Raw genomic sequence first — 17,541 nt, forward strand, 5'->3', positions numbered from 1 at the left:
TGGGGACAACAGTGGGAGATCCTCCTGCCCGATGGGAGGCTGGAGTGGGGACTGGCCACACAGGGTCTGCTCTAGAGAGCAGGGCATGGGGGTGGGGGTAGCTGAAGCTGCTCGGAGATGGAGAGAGGTATGTGAAAGAGTTCAGAGCTAGACTCATGGGTTGGTACAAAGTATGAGGTAGGGGGTGGGGCAGGGAGCAGATGGGGGGACTGTGTTTAAGGACAGTGGTAAGGGCTGTCATATGTGTTGGTCAGAGCAGCACTGACCTGCAGAGGTAGAGGGTGTGTGTGTGTGTGTGTGTGTGTGTGTGTGTGTGTGTGTGTGTGTGTGTGTGTGTGTGTGTGTGTGTGTGTGTGTGTGTGTGTGTGTGTGTGTGTGTGTGTGTGTGTGTGTGTGTGTGTGTGTGTGTGTGTGTGTGTGTGTGTGTCAGGGTTTAGAGACCTCCGAGCCACAGGTCAGAGTGATACAGGGCACTGACTACAAGGTGAGGGCAGGTCAGCCTGAAGCCAGTGGGGTGACAAAAGCAGTAAGGGCCATTGGGCACAGCTCTCTGCTCTGGGCCTGGGACAGGCAATGCTGGACTCTTGGACCCACTGCTTGTGGCCCTGACCCGACTGATGTGGTGCTGGAAGGCATCAATGGAGGGAGGAGGGCGGGGGCAGGGCAGGCTCCAGGGCCACAGCCCAGTGAGGGGACCATCAGGCAGAGGCAGGCTGATGGGCCATCGTCCACCCCCACTTCACCAATGGGCCCAGGTGTGACTCGGGGCTGCAGCATGGCTGCAGGAGTGAGCAGGGGGCCTCACCATGCACCCTCTGGGTTCCTGCAGCTTCATCCTCATGGGCCCAGGGAGGTGATGACACAGGTCTCAGGAGCTGCCCGGTGCATGTGAACTAAGATAATGCCTCACGCACAACTTTGGAGAGGGTGACAAACTGGTGAGGGGAGGGCTGTGTGCATGGTGAGAAATCCGCAGGCGATTGCTGGAGTTTGGAAGGCAGACTTGAGCTAGTCTGATCCTCATACTCCTCTAGGGAATGATCATCACTGTCCTCATTTTACAGGTGAGGACACCAAGGCTGAGAGAGGAGGGGCTGAGCTGGGAGTCAGACCCAGAAGGGTTTGCTTCAAAGACCAGCCTTTCAACCATCCAGGCTCTGGGGCCTGTTCGGGGCCTGTCTGACCACAGGGCTTTGGACCAGCAGACCCCGGGGTCCTCTTCAGGACTAGCCCACATCCCACAGCTCTGGGAGTCTGCCGCAGGGGCTACGAGCCAGCGATAAGGAAACCACTGGAACCCTCTGGCCACGTGGGCTACATGGGCAGGTGTGGTGGCCTCACTGGCAGGCTGACCCTCTTCACGGGGTGGAGAGACAGGACCCCATCAAACTGAGCTCTGTGAGCATCCCTGCACCCCTGAGCGTGGATCTGTTATCCAGCTCCTGTGGGGCTCCGGACTCTGGAATGGGAGGACTCAGATTCTTTATGAGGTTCCAGCCTCCCGAGGCCCACTGGCCTTGCTGCCCTGTTCACACCAGGGCCTCCAGATGTGACTTTCCAGGATCCCCTTCTTTCACTAGGCCTACACTGGGGCACCCCATCCCCTCACCTGCCCATGGAGTCCTGCCCTGGGAGCTCCAGCTGACTCTCCTTCTCACCTAGAAAGCACAACCTCTGTCCCTGATGAACTGGTATCCCCACTCCCACCCACCACCCCAGCCGTGACCATTCATATTTCTCCCCTTCCTTGCCACTGGACAAATGCTGCCCATCGAGGGAGGGGAGATTCTTGGACGCTGCCTCCTCCGGGACCCCACCTTCCTGACCTCCCTCCACCTGGGTTTACAGAGCTGCCCATGACAGTGCACCTCCGCGCCTGGATTGGAGGGCGCTGCCTCTCACCATCCCGCAGCTCCTCTCACCCTCCCGCAACTCCTCTCACCCTCAACACAATGCAGATGTGGTCACCTTGCCAATGGAACACCCCTGCCAAAGGCCCAGGCGCGCAGCCTCTTTGGGGGGAGAAGGGGGGAAGAGGCGTAAGAGCCCCGCTGGCAGACTCACCTTCTCTCTGTTGCTGGGGGATCATTGGAGGTGGCTGAGGAAAGGCCTGGCTTATCTGACCATAGGCAGCAGGGTAGGCAGCTGCTGGAGGGCCAAAGAGAAGAGGCAAGAGACGGTGACAGTGACACAGAGAGGGACAGGGTGAGAGGCAGGAAGAAAGAGAGAAATTTCAGTGTTGAGCAGTAAAAGCAGACCAGCGAAAAAATGCATTTTTAAGACAAAGCCAGTTTTCAGCAGTAATGAAGGAGAAGCGGCAAAGGGAAGACTAGATGTGTATGTGCGCTGGTGTGTGTGTGTGTGTGTGCACGCGCACGCTGGTGTGTGCATGGGGGAGGCGAGTTTAATCTGCAGTGGACAACCCACGTGTGGATAATCCACAATAACGAATAATCAAAAACATCAGAATGCCCTGGAGAGGATCACCCCACACCACCTGGAACCCACGTTTCCCCCTTCTCTGTGCCCCGACTGACCCCGGCCACATACCCTCAATCTCGCTCAGCTGGCGCCTGTGTGGGAGATGGGACCCCCCCAGGTGTGAGCTTGGCCTCTGGGATCCTGCCAATGGGTGGTTCCCCAGGGGCGGAGGGCTGAGTTGAACAAATCTGATGCTTTCTATACTCAACTGGAAAGGGTCAGAGGTGGGACAGGAGTGGCTAGCCCCCTCCTCAGCCTGGCCTGGCTCCCAAAGGGGCTCAGCAGATGAAGGAGAGAGCTTCCTCTGGACTCCAGATGTGAGAAGCCCGCTTTATCCAGGTCCCCATGGTGCCAGGAAGCTCTATCACCCTCAGGGGAGACACTGCTGGCTCCTAAACTCAGCAAGGAGGGACCCTGACCAGGCCAGACAGCAGGACACTGGCTGGGCGGGGATGACTGTGTGTGTGTGTGTGTGTGCGTGCACGTGTGTGCGTGTGTGTGTGTGTGTTTTGCCGAGCCCAGGGGAGGGACAGAAGCGTGGCTGACAGCGGGCCTTGGGCTTCCTACGGTAGCTCAGCACCTTCCCATTCAGTGACCAAAGGCCATCTGCTCGCCTCTCCTGTTTTCTACCTCTGGCCGCCTATCCTCCCTTGTTCCCTGTCCTCCTTGCTCGGGCCCCACTCCTGTTGCCTGTGTATGGCTACGACGGGGGGATGGAAACTGCTTGCCTTCCCTCAAACCCAGGCATCTGTGCTTTCTGAGCCAGTGACACCTAGCTCCGGCCTCACCCCAGTGCTGCTGGGAGGCTTGGTGCTCCAGGACAAGCCAGCCCTGGCAGCACCACGGGGGAGGGAAATCTGGCCTCAAAGATGAGTCACTTCACAGCAAGGTTAAAGCTTAGCCTGGCTCACCAACTCATCGCATGTTCGGACCACCCACCACCGCCGTGTTGGGTTAGGGTTAGGTAAGCTCTGCCTGAAGGCCCAGGGGCACCTGCAGAGAGGGAGGGAGCCCAGCGGGGGTGGGGGATCTCTGTCAGCATAACCCTCCCTCCTTCCACCACAGCTCCTGGCCCGTCCTGCCCTGCACCCCCCTCCCTCACAGTGCTAGGCCCAGGCCTGGCTGGGTAGGGGGCACCGGTGCCCAGGCATGGGGAGGTGCATACAGCCGGGGGACCACCGTGGGGACGCGTGGATACTAACGACCTGCATACTGCTGCACTCCGGCGTAGGCCTGCTGCAGGGGGTCCGCGGCGGTGGGGCTCTGCGCTGCAGGGGAGCCAAGGGGGCAGAGGTCAGCGATGCCTACCCAAACCAGCTCCTCTCCCACCACACCCCTGGAGATGAGGCTGTAGCTGCACTGCCTTCCCAGCCACTGTGGTCTCTGTCCTGGGGCAGGGCATCTGAGGCAGGAACCCTGAATGGGGGTTCCTCTTTCTTCAGCCTGGGGCCCTTGGTAGCGTGGAAAGCTGTTTCCCCTGGCTGGGGGATGCAGGCTGCCGCTGGCTTGGGTCGGGGGTGAGAGGTGTGGTTCATGCAGAAGGCTGGGAAGGGCGGGGAAGGAGACACCAGAGAAGGGCTTGACCATGAGCGGCTTGGTGGGGAGACACCTGAGGGACTTGGCCCTGGAGAAGGGCTGTGGGAAAGCGGACAAGGGTGCTAGAGGCTATCAGGAGGGTGGTTTCCTCCTCACTTATCCCTAGCAGGACTCAGGGGCAGAGCCCAGCTAGGCAAAAGAAAGGGCATGGAGGCCTCATCCTGCCATTCTTCCTGGGCCACCCATGCCTACTCAAATAGAGGGACCCCCTCCCAAATTCTTAGGGAGTTTGCACGAGGCACAGAGGTCTTTCATTCCTGGGCATGCCCTTAGTAGAACTGACCACACAAATAGATCTGCCCCACGGTGCCCACAGACACCAAAGAACAAGAAGACCAAGGACCTTCTGACACCTGATCTCATGACTGGGACATCTACTGTCCAGTGCGCAGGGGCTCTTAGGCTGATAATTTGGCAAGCAACCCAGAGACGCTGGACTTCTTGGTTCACTTCTGTTGCCTTTGTTGTGCCTGCAGATGTGGTGGGCAAAAGCCTGGCTGCAGCATGGACCGATGGTGGGCACTGCCTTTGGTGATCAAGGGCAGTGATGACTGAAGTGGGAGTGGGCTGGCCTTGGGGGCCCAGGGAGATGGGTGGGGACAGATCCAACCTCAGTATATTTGAGGCAAGCTGGAGAACACAGGGAGGCAGAAAGGAAACCATCCAGGCTTATCGGCCTGGTGACCCAGGCCAGCTAAATGGCAGTGCCAGGCTTTGGGGCCTGCAGACCAGGAGGAATTCCCAAATTTCCCTTCTGAGCTCTCTTCCCTGAGCCTCTCAGTAACATTACACTAGAACAATAGCTCCTGGGTCTCTGAGGGACAAGGGAAAGTCCTGGGGCAGAGGTCCTTAGAGATCATGTGGATGGTAGCACGTGAGCTGGGCCCAGGAGGGCACTGCCCAGAGTGGGGAGCTGAAGATGGGTAAGGATGCAGGCTCCTTCCCGCCTGGGGTTGTCCAGGACAAAACCCTATCCCTCTATTTCCCCCACGGTGGACACTGGAGCTCCCAGTGGTGACGTAGCAGTAGTGGTGGTGTTTGGCAGGTAGCCTCCTGCTCCCTCTGCCTGACTCTTCCACCAGCCTGAGCTCCCTGGAGGGAGAGCCACAGCTTGCTTGTCCTCTTGGGCTACCCAGCTGCTCAACCACAGAATGCCTTTATGCCAATTAGAAAAAAGATGTCTCTTCTCTGGGCAGAGTTTTGGTGCCCTGTGCAAAAGATAACCTGCACAACTTCTATGGCAGCTCCCCCAGCACAGTGCCAGGATCATAGCAAGTGCTCAGCAAATACCGTGACATAGGCAAGAAATAACCAGTCCCTATCATTTGCGAGAGCCACCCCTTCAGGGGTGTTTTGTGGCAGTAAAAGCCACACTGTGTGCTTCCAGCATGATCCCGATGAGTAAAGGGGAGAGCAGAGATGCTCCCTGGGGCTAGGAAGTGGAGAAAAGCATTTCTGAGACCCCTCTCTGCTTCTCTGCTTAATGACCTCATTAGTAACTGCCAAAGAATGAGCACTTTGAAGGATCTCGCTCATTACAGCAGCTCCAAACTCTGCATTTAAAGATGGTAAATTAATTTTTTTAATGTACTACTTTTTTCCTTCCCTTCCCTCCATCCCTCCCTCCTGCTCTGGCAGGGGATTGTTTATGGGATGTGACAGATTGTTACAAATGGGGGAGAGAAACGTTTCCAAATTCCACGAGGGAAATAGCTCACAGATGCTGGTAGGGGTGGGGAAGGAACAGGTTTGTCAAAATCCAGAGACCCAGATGGGCTTGTGGGCAGGCGAGGGAGGGGGTGGTGAAACCACCCAGATGTGCTGGGGACTGTATCTCCCAGCCCATGAGCCTGAGTGAGGAGGAGCCCAAGAACCTGAGATAGGTGGGCTCTCTCCCACCTCCAGCTTGCCAAGCCCCTCCCAGCCTGGAGCCTTCACCATTAAACAACACTCCAGAACCCCCTCCAGGCCCTGTCACTTCATTCTCTAGGCTTCTCTGGTCTCTTCGCTATGCACTGAGGGGTGAGTTGTGGGAAAAGCACTGAGATGGGATCATGAACAACTCCAAGTTCAAAGTCAGGAAATTCTCCTCTATTTCTCTCTGGCACACTGAACTTGTACTCTGCTGCTGGTACAACTTTTATATTCTATGGATGTCTGGGCCTCACTCCAGACAGTGAAATCAGAATCTCTGGGCTTCTGTGGTTTTACAAAGCCACACAGTAGATTCTGATGGACAACCAGAGTGGGAAGCACTACTTTGCCCCCCAAGGCTGAACCTCCTCTGCCCTAGTTGGGCCAACCTCCTTACCCACCCTGCCCCTGCCAGGACAGCCCCTCCATAGCAATGTGCTCCTTCCTCATCCGTACTTAATGTTTGATCTGAGCGCCTCCTCAGGAAGCTCTGTTGGGCTTCTTCAGCCTACAGAAAGAAAGAACTCTCCCTTCATTGGAATCCCTAAGCATCTCAAATCAGAGAACACTCACTCTTTACCAAAGTCTACTCTGCCTTATTGCCTCATTATTCTGTTGATGCATATTATGTTCCTGACTGGATTTTGACCTCCCAGGAGATAGGCCCATGTCCTGCCCTCCTTCTGGGCCACCCCCCTTTCATCTGTCATAGACTGGGCACTTACTAGTACTTATGGGGACTCTGTGGCCTCATCCCCTGCCCTCCAGGAAGAAGGACAGTATTCTCCTCATTGCTATTATGCTGCCTCTTGCCGGTCTACTCTAGGGCTTTGGGCCCAGCTTCCCAGCTCCAGTCCTCAAGACCAGGGAGATGAGCTGCTTAAAGTCAACTGGACACTCTTACCACAGGAGAACTGCTAAATTTTAGAGGAACAAAGTTAATCAGGAACAGGCCTCCTGGATCTTCTGGTGCACCAGAATTCATGAAGGTAGGACCCAGGAACTGTCCAAAGTTCTGGTCCTCTGTCCAAAGTTCTGACCGCGGTTTCGTATGCACCAAGGGACCGAACTGGTATGTATTGGCCAGATTGCCAATCTATATACCTCCACTTCCTTCCCAAAAGAGGCTTTTCCTATTTAATACTAAATATGATTATTCTTTTAGCTTCTATCCCCTCACTTCTTTTGGGTCAAATTCACTCTCAAGTAATTTGCAGTTATTAGCCTCTCTCTAGATGAGCTGGACAACTCATCTATTCTCCTTTCCCCTGAGGGAGCTCCAGGAATGGGGTTTTTTCTCACCCGTCAGACTGACAAACCCCCAGGGATCTGTCTTCTCTTCCATCAGGAGCTCCCTGAAGGAAAGCAGGAGGCTAGCTTTCCCTGATCACATTTGGGGTTCCACCAAGGAACAGAGGGCAGGGAGCCACACACTCCCTGTTATAACAGCAAGGGCATGCAGAGAATGGATGAGGAGTGCATGCGGAAGGGCTACCAGATGTTCTTACCTGGGTAGGGGTGAATGCCATTGGCAAACACAGCTTCTGCAGCAGGTTGCCCATTGGCCTGTGGGGGGAGGCCAGTGAAGCCGTTCACCCCAATGGGGGACGGGATGCTAGGCACGGCTGGGGCAGTGATGCCCGGAGGAGTGCTGCCACCTGGTTCCAGAAGTGAAGATGGGTGGAGAAGGGGAGGCAAACAGAACAAAGGTGATGAAGGCCAACCCATGGAGCTCCACCCTGCTGGCTCCAAGGACCTGGGGATAGACTTGGACCTCACACGTCAACTCAATCCTATCTGTGAATCAGGCCTTGGGTTATCATCTCCCTATATGTAATGACTCTACTTATCCCAACTGTATCTATACTTCAAAGCAGAGTCCAAATCTCACCTACCCCACAAAGACTTCTCTTACCACTGACTGCTTGACCTTGGACCTGTAGCACATAGACCTCTAAGTGCCCTTGACTTTGACCACAGTTGGTCTTCCTTTAGTCTTTTTCAATGATTCGTGCTCACCCCAGTTAAGTCAGGATGGACTGGTCTTTGTCTAGCCACCAAGGGGTTTCGAAGCTATGGCTCTGTTCTCTGCTATCTTAATTGGATCACTGAGGGGCTGATTTGCCTCCCTATGAGGGAGTCTTGATACTCAGGTGGAGGAGGTCTTAACTGTGGTGTTCCCTTGCATTGAGGGAGAAAGGCCTTTGCAGAGTCCAGACTCAGCCCTATTCACACAAAAAGTAGACACCCTGGCCTCCTCCCCTTAGGACAGTGGTAATGCTCATTGTGGCAGGGGTAAAGTTGGGGTCAGATGACAATATGCTGTGCCCTCCCTGTGCCATCCAGGTGGATGGAAACCAAGGTGTTGGATGGCATGGTGATTGTACTGAGGCCCCAGAGGCTGGAAAGGCCTTCCCCTTCATGTAGGAAGCAGGGTCTCTCTGCGGATAAGGACCTGAGGCCATCAGGAGTGTCCCTAGATTGGGGATCAGAGCTTTGGGGTGGTGTTCAAGTTGGGGCTAGAGATGGCACAGTCTTTTATAGCTTTTAGCTGGGAAAGGAATAGCTCCTGGATGTCAGGAAGGCTGCTGCTATGGCCTGAGTGCAGATAGCAAAGGAAACTTGGTGAATGAGAACTCAGCCCTTGGGGCTAGACAGGGGTTCTTAACTTTGAAACTACTGGCATCTGTAGCCGCACATTTCCTTGTAGGGAACTGTCCTGTGCATCGTAGGAGGTTTAGCAGCATCCCTGGTCTCTACCTACCAGATTACAGCAGCACCGCCCCCCTTCAGTTGCGACAACCAAAAATGTCCAGGACATTGCCAGATATTTGGGAGGGAGAGGCAAAATTGCCCTGGTTGAGAATCATTGAACTGGATTATAGCCAGGATCCAATTAAAAACATGCTTTGTAAGCGGAGCTGTTTCCAACCCCTCTGACCTTTAGTAACTCTTATAGTTCTCTCTTGCTTGTTGTGAAGCTGTCTTGGAAAAAGTCAGTGAATCTAGGTTGGGTTAAAGGGAAATGAAAAAATGGGGTTCCTTCTGTGCTTGGGCCAGGGGTCACAGGATGGGCAGGGCTGGTCCCCTCTCAAACCTCAAAGGGAGATGTGTTCATGTCAATTTCTTTCCAGATATCTATACCAGAGATCAACATGAATTGCTTCCTGATATGGCTAAACAATCTGAGTGAAATTCTCACCACTCTGAAATCATATCACAGACATCAGGGGTCCACATCCCATCTTCCCATGGGTCCTCAGGAATTAGAACATTTTTGAGACACATTGCCCAAGGATAAGGCCTGCATTGGGCCCAGACACCATCTGCTCTTGACACAGGATGGTCCACTGGTAGCCAAAATTGGCCAAACAAAAGGTACCGATGTGGGTCCAGCTGCTTTCCTGCCAGGCCAGGCCCTGTGTTGGTACCTGCCCACTTACCTGAGGTTGGGGTCATGGGTGCGGCCGCCAGGCCATTCATGTTGAGGGCCGCCATCTGCTGCATCTGGGCGGCGGCGAAGGCAGCCATGGGGTTCAGGTAACCACCCTGTGCGACTGACGCCATTAGTGCCGCTTGCTGCTGCATCAGCTGGGGCAGAGGGAGTGCAAAAAATATCATGCGCTTCCAGGGGGGGCGACCCTCCTCACCAAAGGGTTCAGCTCCCAGAGACCAGCCTCCTAGGCCCTGAACCCCAGGGAGCTCAGACACATCTCCCGACCCCCACCCCCAGAGAGCCCTGATGCCTTCCCCATACCTGCCCTAGCTTTCAGTGGCTGTTAGAGACCACCCCCCTCCCGCCCCCCAAGAGAAAACTGTGTTCAAAAGTAATAGTAAGGTCCTTGGCACTCTAAAGTTGTAGAAGGTGGGGAAGGGGACTGGCTTCATGGGCCTCATGGAGATGTGACATCCAAAGCTCTAGAATCATGTTGGATGAGCCTCTGTAGAACTAAGTTGGAATGGATGTCTGTTCAAAATGGTCCTAACTTGGAGTCTGTAGGGTAGAAGCTACAGGAGAATCACAAATAAAACCTCAGGCACCCCAAGGTTCTCACAGAGCTGAGTGGGGACTGGGGAGGTTGCTGAAAGTGGCCAAGTTTGGACCCTGCTGAACAAGTGAGGGGAGCTTGCATTTTTAGAAGCAGAACCCTGGCCTATCTTAGTGTCACCCATGTGGGGCTACAGGTCTGAGAGGCAGCTGAGGGGAGATGCTGGCAGAGCCCGCCCCAGTGTGGAAGAAAGAAGTTGATGGGCGGGGGCCTGAGCTGGGGCCTGAGAGGACTACAGAGGAGGTGTAGGGGATGAGGGCTTGGGGGCACCTCAAAGGACCCCTGCCAGGAGTAAGCAGAAGGCCTGAGGACACCCTTCCATGAGCGGTGGCGGGGGTGGTGTGGTGTCAGCAGGACACTGAACCTCTCTCCCTGTTCCAGTCAGTGCTTCCTAGGATTTGCGAAGAACTGCCGCCCCCCACCCCACCCTGCTGTGCCCTCACTTACTGCCTGTGCGTAGGCGCCATAGGCCCCGAACGGGATGGCCATGGGGTTGAACATGCCCATTTGGCCAGCCATCTGCTGCATTCGCCGCATTGTGCGCTCCTTGTCCGTGTCGGCGAACTTGACCACCAGACTGGATGAGGCTCCCTGCAGCCAGGACTGTGCGTGAGGCCCGCCAGCCCTAACCGCCTCTGCTCCCTGGCCTGGGCCCACCCAGTCCTCTCCAAGGGGTGCTATGGGGGCGGGGTAGGTGGCATGGTGACAAGCACCAACCCTCCGTCCAGGGGTCTGGAGTCTTAACCCCCCCCCCACCGCCCCGCACCTCAGGCTTTTTCTATCTGGGTGACCTTGGGCCACTTCCTTAACATCTCTGGGTCTCAATGTCCTTGTCTTAGAAGTGCGGATATGGGCAGTGCCTTCCGGTCTCATGGGGAGGCTGTGGGCACCCCAAGCGTTTAGCATCCTGTGGCCGAGCGCGCGCGAGGGCTGGCGGGGCCCTGCGGATGCGTGGGGTGGCCGGGATGTCTCTGTCCCTCATTGCCCCGTTCCCTTCCCCCCTCCCAACTACCCAGGGGCGGCCGCACTCACCGGCATGGTCTGGCTGCCGTGCAGAGCGTTGATGGCGGCTTGCGCCTCGGCGTGGGAGGAGTACTTCACAAAGGCGCACCCTGAGGGGACGGAAGAGGCTGAGCCACGGCGCCAGGGCCCAGAGGAAGGTCTGAGAAGCGGAGGACTGAAAGGCGGGGCACGGGAGGGGCCGAGGGGAGAGGGCGCCTCCCAGAAGAAAGCAGAGTGAGACACAGAAAGAGTGAGAGAGAGCCGACGAACTCAGAGCCACACAAGGAGGCAGAGAAAGACAGGGACCGGCCAGAGTCCTCCAAGGACCCTTAAGTGGGCCCGTCCCCCGCGACTTGGATCGCGGCCTTTCCATCCCCGCAGGCCCAAGCGCCTCGGCCCTTCCAAGTAGCCTTACCCCGCTTGCCCGACGGGGCCAGCCCCAGACGGCTCGGGACTCTGCCATCAGGCTGGCAGAAGACACGCGGCCTCGCCCCGCCCACCCACTCGCCCCACCCACTCCCCGCCCAGCCCCCACGCACCCTTGCTGTTGCCGTCTGGCCCGCGCAGGATGGTACACTCCTCGATGTTCCCGAAGGCCTCAAAGAGGCGGCGCACATCGTCCTCAGACTGCTGCTTGTTGAGCATGCCCACAAAGAGTTTTCTATCTTCTGGAACAAAATTAGGAGATGCTTACCGGGGCCGCGGGCCCGGCTGCGCGGGGTCGGGCCCGGGGGGGAAGGGTTACGGAGGGGAAGGGTAGGAGCTGGGTAGGGGGCGGGAAGGGGGCGCACAGCAGGAGGGGGAGGGAAAACAAAGAGAGGGAGGCGAGTGGGGCACCGCTAGAAGGGGAGGAAGGACGCGGAGTGAGGAGGTTAAGGGGAGAGGAGGGCAAGGCCAGAGGGGGAGGGGAGGCAAGAGGGGTTGGGTCTAAGCGGGGGCAGGATTGCAGCGACTCTGCCCCTTCCTGCCTAGAGAGCAGACCTCACACTGAGGGGCAGGGCCAATGGCAGGCACCTGCACACAGGTCGTATGGGCAGCCCTACGTTCTCTTCCTCCCTCCGCTTAGACACAAACTATCTTCCTCAGCCACTTTCACCCCCAGATGCCAAAATTAATTTCCAACTGGCAAGTCTGCCACAGGGCCTTTGCATATGCTGTTCTCTCTGCCTGGAGTGTCCTCCACATCACAGAGTTGAATCCTCTAATGCTAGGTCTCAGTTTAAATATTGCTTTCTCATCAAAGCCCCTCCTTCCACTTCTTTATTCTCTGTCTCAGCCCTTCCCATGGTCCAAAATTCAAAGGACAAGTATTTACTGCTTTGCCTGAGTAGTGGGTTTCTGTCTAGCTCCCCACCCCTCAATCTATGCTCCCTGAGGCAAGAGGCCAGGCCTCTGCTGGAGCAGTGGTAGCAGGCACATAGTAGGCCCGCAGGACTGAGCTATGGAATGAATGAATGAGTGCCCTATGCCAGTCCCAGGAGCACACCTCCTTTCTGCCTCACATGTTCTTACCTCCATCTGGTGCTCCCTCCTCTTGCCCCTTCCTATTCATGCTTTGAAATTCAGCCCTGGGCACTTTGGAGGGCCTGTTTCTGAAGACTGGGCTCCCTCAGCAGCCTCCCCCCACGCTTGTGTTGAGTACCAAATGGTTTGTTGACAACACTCAGATGTGTGCTTAGGGTGACAGGGATCACGTTAGGCTGTGTGGATTTGTAGTAGCTTGTGACTGCAAAAAGATTTCCCATCCCACGAGCTCTTACTACAGTGTGACTTTCACTCCTCCCAGGGAGGTGGGGTCTAAGTTCCCTCCCCTTGAATCTGGGCGGGGCTGTGACTGCTCTAACCAATAAAGAATGGCAGAAGTGACACGAGCTGCCTTCAAAGGCTCGGTCACAAAAAGGATCAGCTTCCACTCTCAGCTCTCTCTTTTGGGGATGGTTGCTCTGTGGAAGCCAGCCACCATGCTGTGAAGAACCCCCAACTAGCTCATACCGGGAGTCCACACAGAAAGGAACCGAGGCCTCCAGCTGACAGCCAGCATCAGCCACCAGACATGGAGTGAATGAGTCCTGAGATGATTCCAGACCCCAGCCTGTGAGTCTTCCAGCTGAGGCCCAGACATCCTGGAGCAGAGACAGTCCCTCCAAGCTGTGCCCTGTCTGAATTCCTGACCCACAGAATCCATGAGCATAATAAATTGTTGTTTTATACCACTCCGTTTGGGGCTAAGTTGTTAGGCAGCCATAGTTGCTGGAACAGGGTCCCCGTGGTGGCAGACACCCTCTAGATGCTTGTTGACTATTCAATAACTGACACACACAGCCAAAACTGCAGAAATGCTCACCCCAAAATTGCAAATGGCCATGTGTTCATGGTTTCCACAGAATGCAAGGGCACTCCAGGACCATGTCCTTCTGGATTCAGGGTGGTTGGTACCTCCTGCACCAGAGCACCCCCGTCACTCACACAGCCAGGAGAGTTAACATAGAGATGAGGGGCTGACCTGGGGTCTGGAGCAAAGCAGAGGAAACTTCCAGGCCCTGCCCTGCTTCACAAGCCACTGCAGAGTCCTCCTCCTCAGGAAGGCCTGACCACCATGCTGCTGGTACCCCCAGCCTGGAGCACTCAGCACTGGGCAAGCTGTCAGCGATGAGGTGCCCCTTCCGTGCCCACGGGGTATCATTGTCAGTTCCTGTGACCAATGCTGCGTCAGGGCACGCCAGCCTGGACCTCCAACATGGGTGGGCTTCAGCCAAAGCTCTGGGCCCGGAGCCTGCCCTAGCCTGGGCGCTCTGCCTGGTGGCTCAGGCGCTGGCAGGGCTGGGCATGCCCCCACCCCATCTCCAGGCATCCCCAACTCCAAGCTCTGGGCTGGGGGAAGCAGAGACTGAGAGACCAAGAGGAAGGAAGACAGAGGGAGTAGAAGGGGTGAAACTTCCTCCTGAGGAGGGACCGGAGGAGAAAGGGAGGGGAAAAGGCGGAGACAGAGGAAAAAGAACTAGAAACAAAGAGCAGAGAGAAGAGCCAGGCAGGAGGAGAGGGCAGAGACAGAGGCGAGAGGGCCGAGGGCTTACGTTTAACTCCCAGAAGCACAGCAGCATGAACATGAAGTGAATGGAGTTTGGAAGCCTTCAGGAGAGCCTTGAAATTCTGCTCCCCAGGTTGGCCAGGTGCTCCCCCTCCCCCAGCCCCTTTTAAAGGCTCCAATTAAATGGGATTTCCAGGAAGACCAAGAAGTGAAAACCTGCCCCCTGCTCATCCCTGACCCTCCTGCTCAAACATCTCCTCCCAGGAAGGAACTAGGAAAGGAAGAGAAGGCCGGTCCTGCACCCAGCCTGATTTAGATGCTGGAACAGCAGCTCCTGCCTCTCTCCTGATGTCGGAATAGATTCCTCTCGTTTCATTATGAGTCGCTTTCTGATTACATTAAAATTCATCCCCACGTGCCTTTCTATCCAGCCACTTCCCTTTTGCCAGGGTTTTTTTGTTTGTTTGTTTGTTTGTTTTTTCTAATTCCTTCTTCCACTCCCTGAAATCACCCCTTACTGCCAATTCTCCATTCTCCGTTCTAGGCCTGAGCCCTTTCTGTCTGAGGACTTTTCCAATGTGGAGGGGGCCAGGGTCCCACTCTTCCTGCCTGTCCGGACTTCCCCAAGGAAACTACAACCAGCCTGACCTTTCTGGAAGGCTGCCAGAAACCAAATAAACCTGGCTCCAGACTCACTTCTTCTAGGTGATCTGGATTGACCCCACCCAACACAAAGGTTTATTTGTTTCTAGGATGCTCTTTATTTCCAGCTGGCTTTGGTACTGGGTGAGTGATTCTAAGGCTTGTCTTTCAGACCAGGGAGGAGAAGGACTCAGCCTGAGGGTGGATCTCCTCCTTTGGCCCAGGACCACTGGCTCACACCCCAGCTCTGCTGCCTTCCAGCTGCATACCTGTTCGCCCCCTCAGGTTTTTCGGTCTCTAAAATGGGAATAACTCAGCCCTCCTCATGTGGTGGACAATAGGCTCCCAGGAGATGCTGCAGGACAGAGCCCGGCCAGCAGTAACAACAACAGCGATGACCATGACCTGGGGTTCTCTATCCAGGAGGAAGAGGAAATGGGGCTCCCCGCCCTGACTGGAGGGGACAGAGGTCACAGAGAGGGAGAGGCCAGAGGATCCACATCTGGGGGAGGAGCGCTTGAAGTGACAAGTGGGACTGGACTCAGGCTGTGGCTGCTCAGCTGAGATGGACAACCTTTCCTTGTGTCCCCACCCCCCATGCCCTCCTCCCCCCGGCCACTTTCCCAAGGCTCTGTCCCCAAGCTGTGTCAGATGACCAGTGATACCATTTGGCTGGCGTCTTGGATCTTATGCCAACCTAGCGAGAGTCTCAGAGAATGACTCCATTTCCCCAGCTACTTCCCACCCGCTCCATCATGGACACAGACCCCGATTTCCTGGCACAGGCTGAGCAGTCCCTGCCCTCAGCCCTCCTGCCTGAGTGACGCAGGGTCCCTGGCTGATGGTGGGGCTATGATGCTCTCACTCCCCGCCCCGTGAAACCTCAGCCTGAGCCTGTTTTAGGGCTGTGGGGCTGTCGCTGCTCCTCTGAGGAGATGTTCAGGCAGGTATTGCTGGGACTGGGCCACGCAGGCCACCTTGATGGGAGGTGAAGCCAGGACAGACCTCAGGGTCAGGGGGAAAATGGGCTGAAGACATCCCTGAGTGGGAGGTCGCTGAGACCGCATGGGAGCAGTCTCCCTCAGAGATGCAGGAGGCTGGTCTGCAGCCCAGTATCTGCCTCTTGACAGAGCCCAGCTTAGGGCAGGCAGACGGCTCCATTAAGCTCAACTTCTGACTTCCTGGGCTGAGCCCAGTGGCTGGCACAGGAAAGCTTTGGCTGTCACGGGCTCTGCCAGTGACCTGCTGGGTGATGGGCAAATACCCCAACTCTCCCCTGCCCTTGGGTTTTCACATGGGCTCCTCCTGGCCCAGGGGCTGATCAGGGGCTCATGCTCCCGCAGTGATTCAACAACTGTTTGCTGAGCAGCTTCTCTGTGCCAGACACTGTTCCATGCCCTGCTTCTACAGCAGGAAACAAGAGAGGTGAGTCGGCTCACTGGAGCTGACTTCCGGATGGGGACAGAGGCCGTCCACAAGAAACAAGTTCCAGAACAAGACAAAGGCCAGCAGGGCTGCAACAGAGTGGCCCCCAGAGCTGGTGTGCCCTCCCCAGCGGTAACAAGGCCGCAGAATGGCAGAGCTGGGCTGGACCCTGGAAAACACCAAGGCTCCCACCTTTTTTAGATGAGGAGGTCGGGGCAGCTGGGGCCGGGACTAAGCCCGGGTTCTTGGAGTCTCTTGAATTCCTTATCCTGACCCCCTTGCTGCTGCCTTCCTGCTCTTTTAAGCTACGAGTGCCTGTGTCTGCAGGGGTGAGGGAGCACCTGGGGTTCTAGGAGGCAGGGGTGTGACACCCCAGAAGGTTGGCACTAGTCCCGGCCCTTCCTGAACCAGAGCGGGCGACTCAGCTCTCTGTGCCCAGATGTCCTGCTCTCACTGCGGGGGGAGTGGGCACAGGTTATCTTCCTCCCCCTCCCCAGGAGCTGTGGGTGGGGGAAGCCAATAAAATAACGGGTGGGAAAAGTACCATGTTCTGTCAGGTGCACGTGTTTCCAACCACCTGAGAAGGGAATGGACCAGAGCCCCTGGCATCCCGCCTCTGGTCACTCCTTCAGCAAGCATCGACTGAGCACTTACTGTGTGCCTGGGACTCGGCTGATCAGAGAGTCTGGGATGAGCCTTGGGAGCCCTTCTGGTTTTCCTCTTTGGGCAAGTGTGTGTGTGGGGGGGATGCTTGGCTCTCAGATCCCTGGAGAATCCAGTCTTTGGCCCCAGAGCCTCTGCCACGGAGCCCCCCATGAGAGAGGACAGCCAGGTAATAGCTCTGGACCGCAGGTCTGTAGGGGCCAGTTGGGGCAGGGGGCAGTGGCAACACTCTGAAGGCTTCCAGGAGGAGGTGGCCTGGCATCAGGGTCAGGGGCTCCAGACCCACAACAGGATTTGAGCAAAGGCTGAGAGATGGGAGGGCCCTTTTTGGCTGTTCTTTTCACTTGCTCCCAAGTGGCCTCTGCCTGGGGGTTCAGGGGGAGCTGGACTTTGCTTTCCCAACTCCCTCTGGCCTGCCGTACCCCCCGCCAACACACACACATCTCCCAGTCCTCTGACCTCGGGAGTATTCTTCATTTTCCCAGAACCTCAATCTAATTCTGAGTTTCAGTTTCCCAACCTATTAGCATTGGAGGACACCTCCGGGAAGATTTAAGTGCACATGAAAAGGCAGAGGAGTCTAGTTGCCAGAATCTCATGCTTCCTCCAGTCCCTCCAGTTGGGAGACAGACGCCTCTCTCTTGTTCACTTAGAATGTCTGGGCATAGCACAGGGAGATCAGCTCGGTGCTTTGTGACCGCCTGGAGGGGTGGGATAGGGAGGGTGGGAGGGAGGGAGACG

At 56.3% G+C, this 17,541-nt stretch overlaps 1 protein-coding gene across 27 annotated transcripts in view; it reads right to left on the reverse strand.

Moving 5' to 3' along the window:
- CELF4 (CUGBP Elav-like family member 4) overlaps window positions 1–17,541 on the reverse strand; it is a gene marked incomplete at both ends in the record, with an annotated part of 298,340 nt that overhangs the window by 17,603 nt on the left and 263,196 nt on the right. For 5 of the 27 annotated variants that reach the window (XM_082640194.1, XM_082640183.1, XM_082640192.1 and 2 more), the window contains 7 exons: window positions 2,065–2,148; window positions 3,684–3,749; window positions 7,500–7,649; window positions 9,435–9,582; window positions 10,488–10,631; window positions 11,073–11,152; window positions 11,582–11,710. In XM_082640194.1, the coding sequence (XP_082496320.1) occupies window positions 2,065–2,148; window positions 3,684–3,749; window positions 7,500–7,649; window positions 9,435–9,582; window positions 10,488–10,631; window positions 11,073–11,152; window positions 11,582–11,710 (801 nt within the window). The remainder of the gene's footprint in view (window positions 1–2,064; window positions 2,149–3,683; window positions 3,750–7,499; window positions 7,650–9,434; window positions 9,583–10,487; window positions 10,632–11,072; window positions 11,153–11,581; window positions 11,711–17,541) is intronic. The other 22 variants (XM_082640186.1, XM_082640202.1, XM_082640176.1 and 19 more) reach the window with 10 other exon arrangements.

This window comes from Mesoplodon mirus (assembly GCF_964341445.2).
Source record: "Mesoplodon mirus genome assembly, chromosome: 13".
Classification (NCBI taxonomy): Eukaryota; Metazoa; Chordata; class Mammalia; order Artiodactyla; family Ziphiidae; genus Mesoplodon; species Mesoplodon mirus.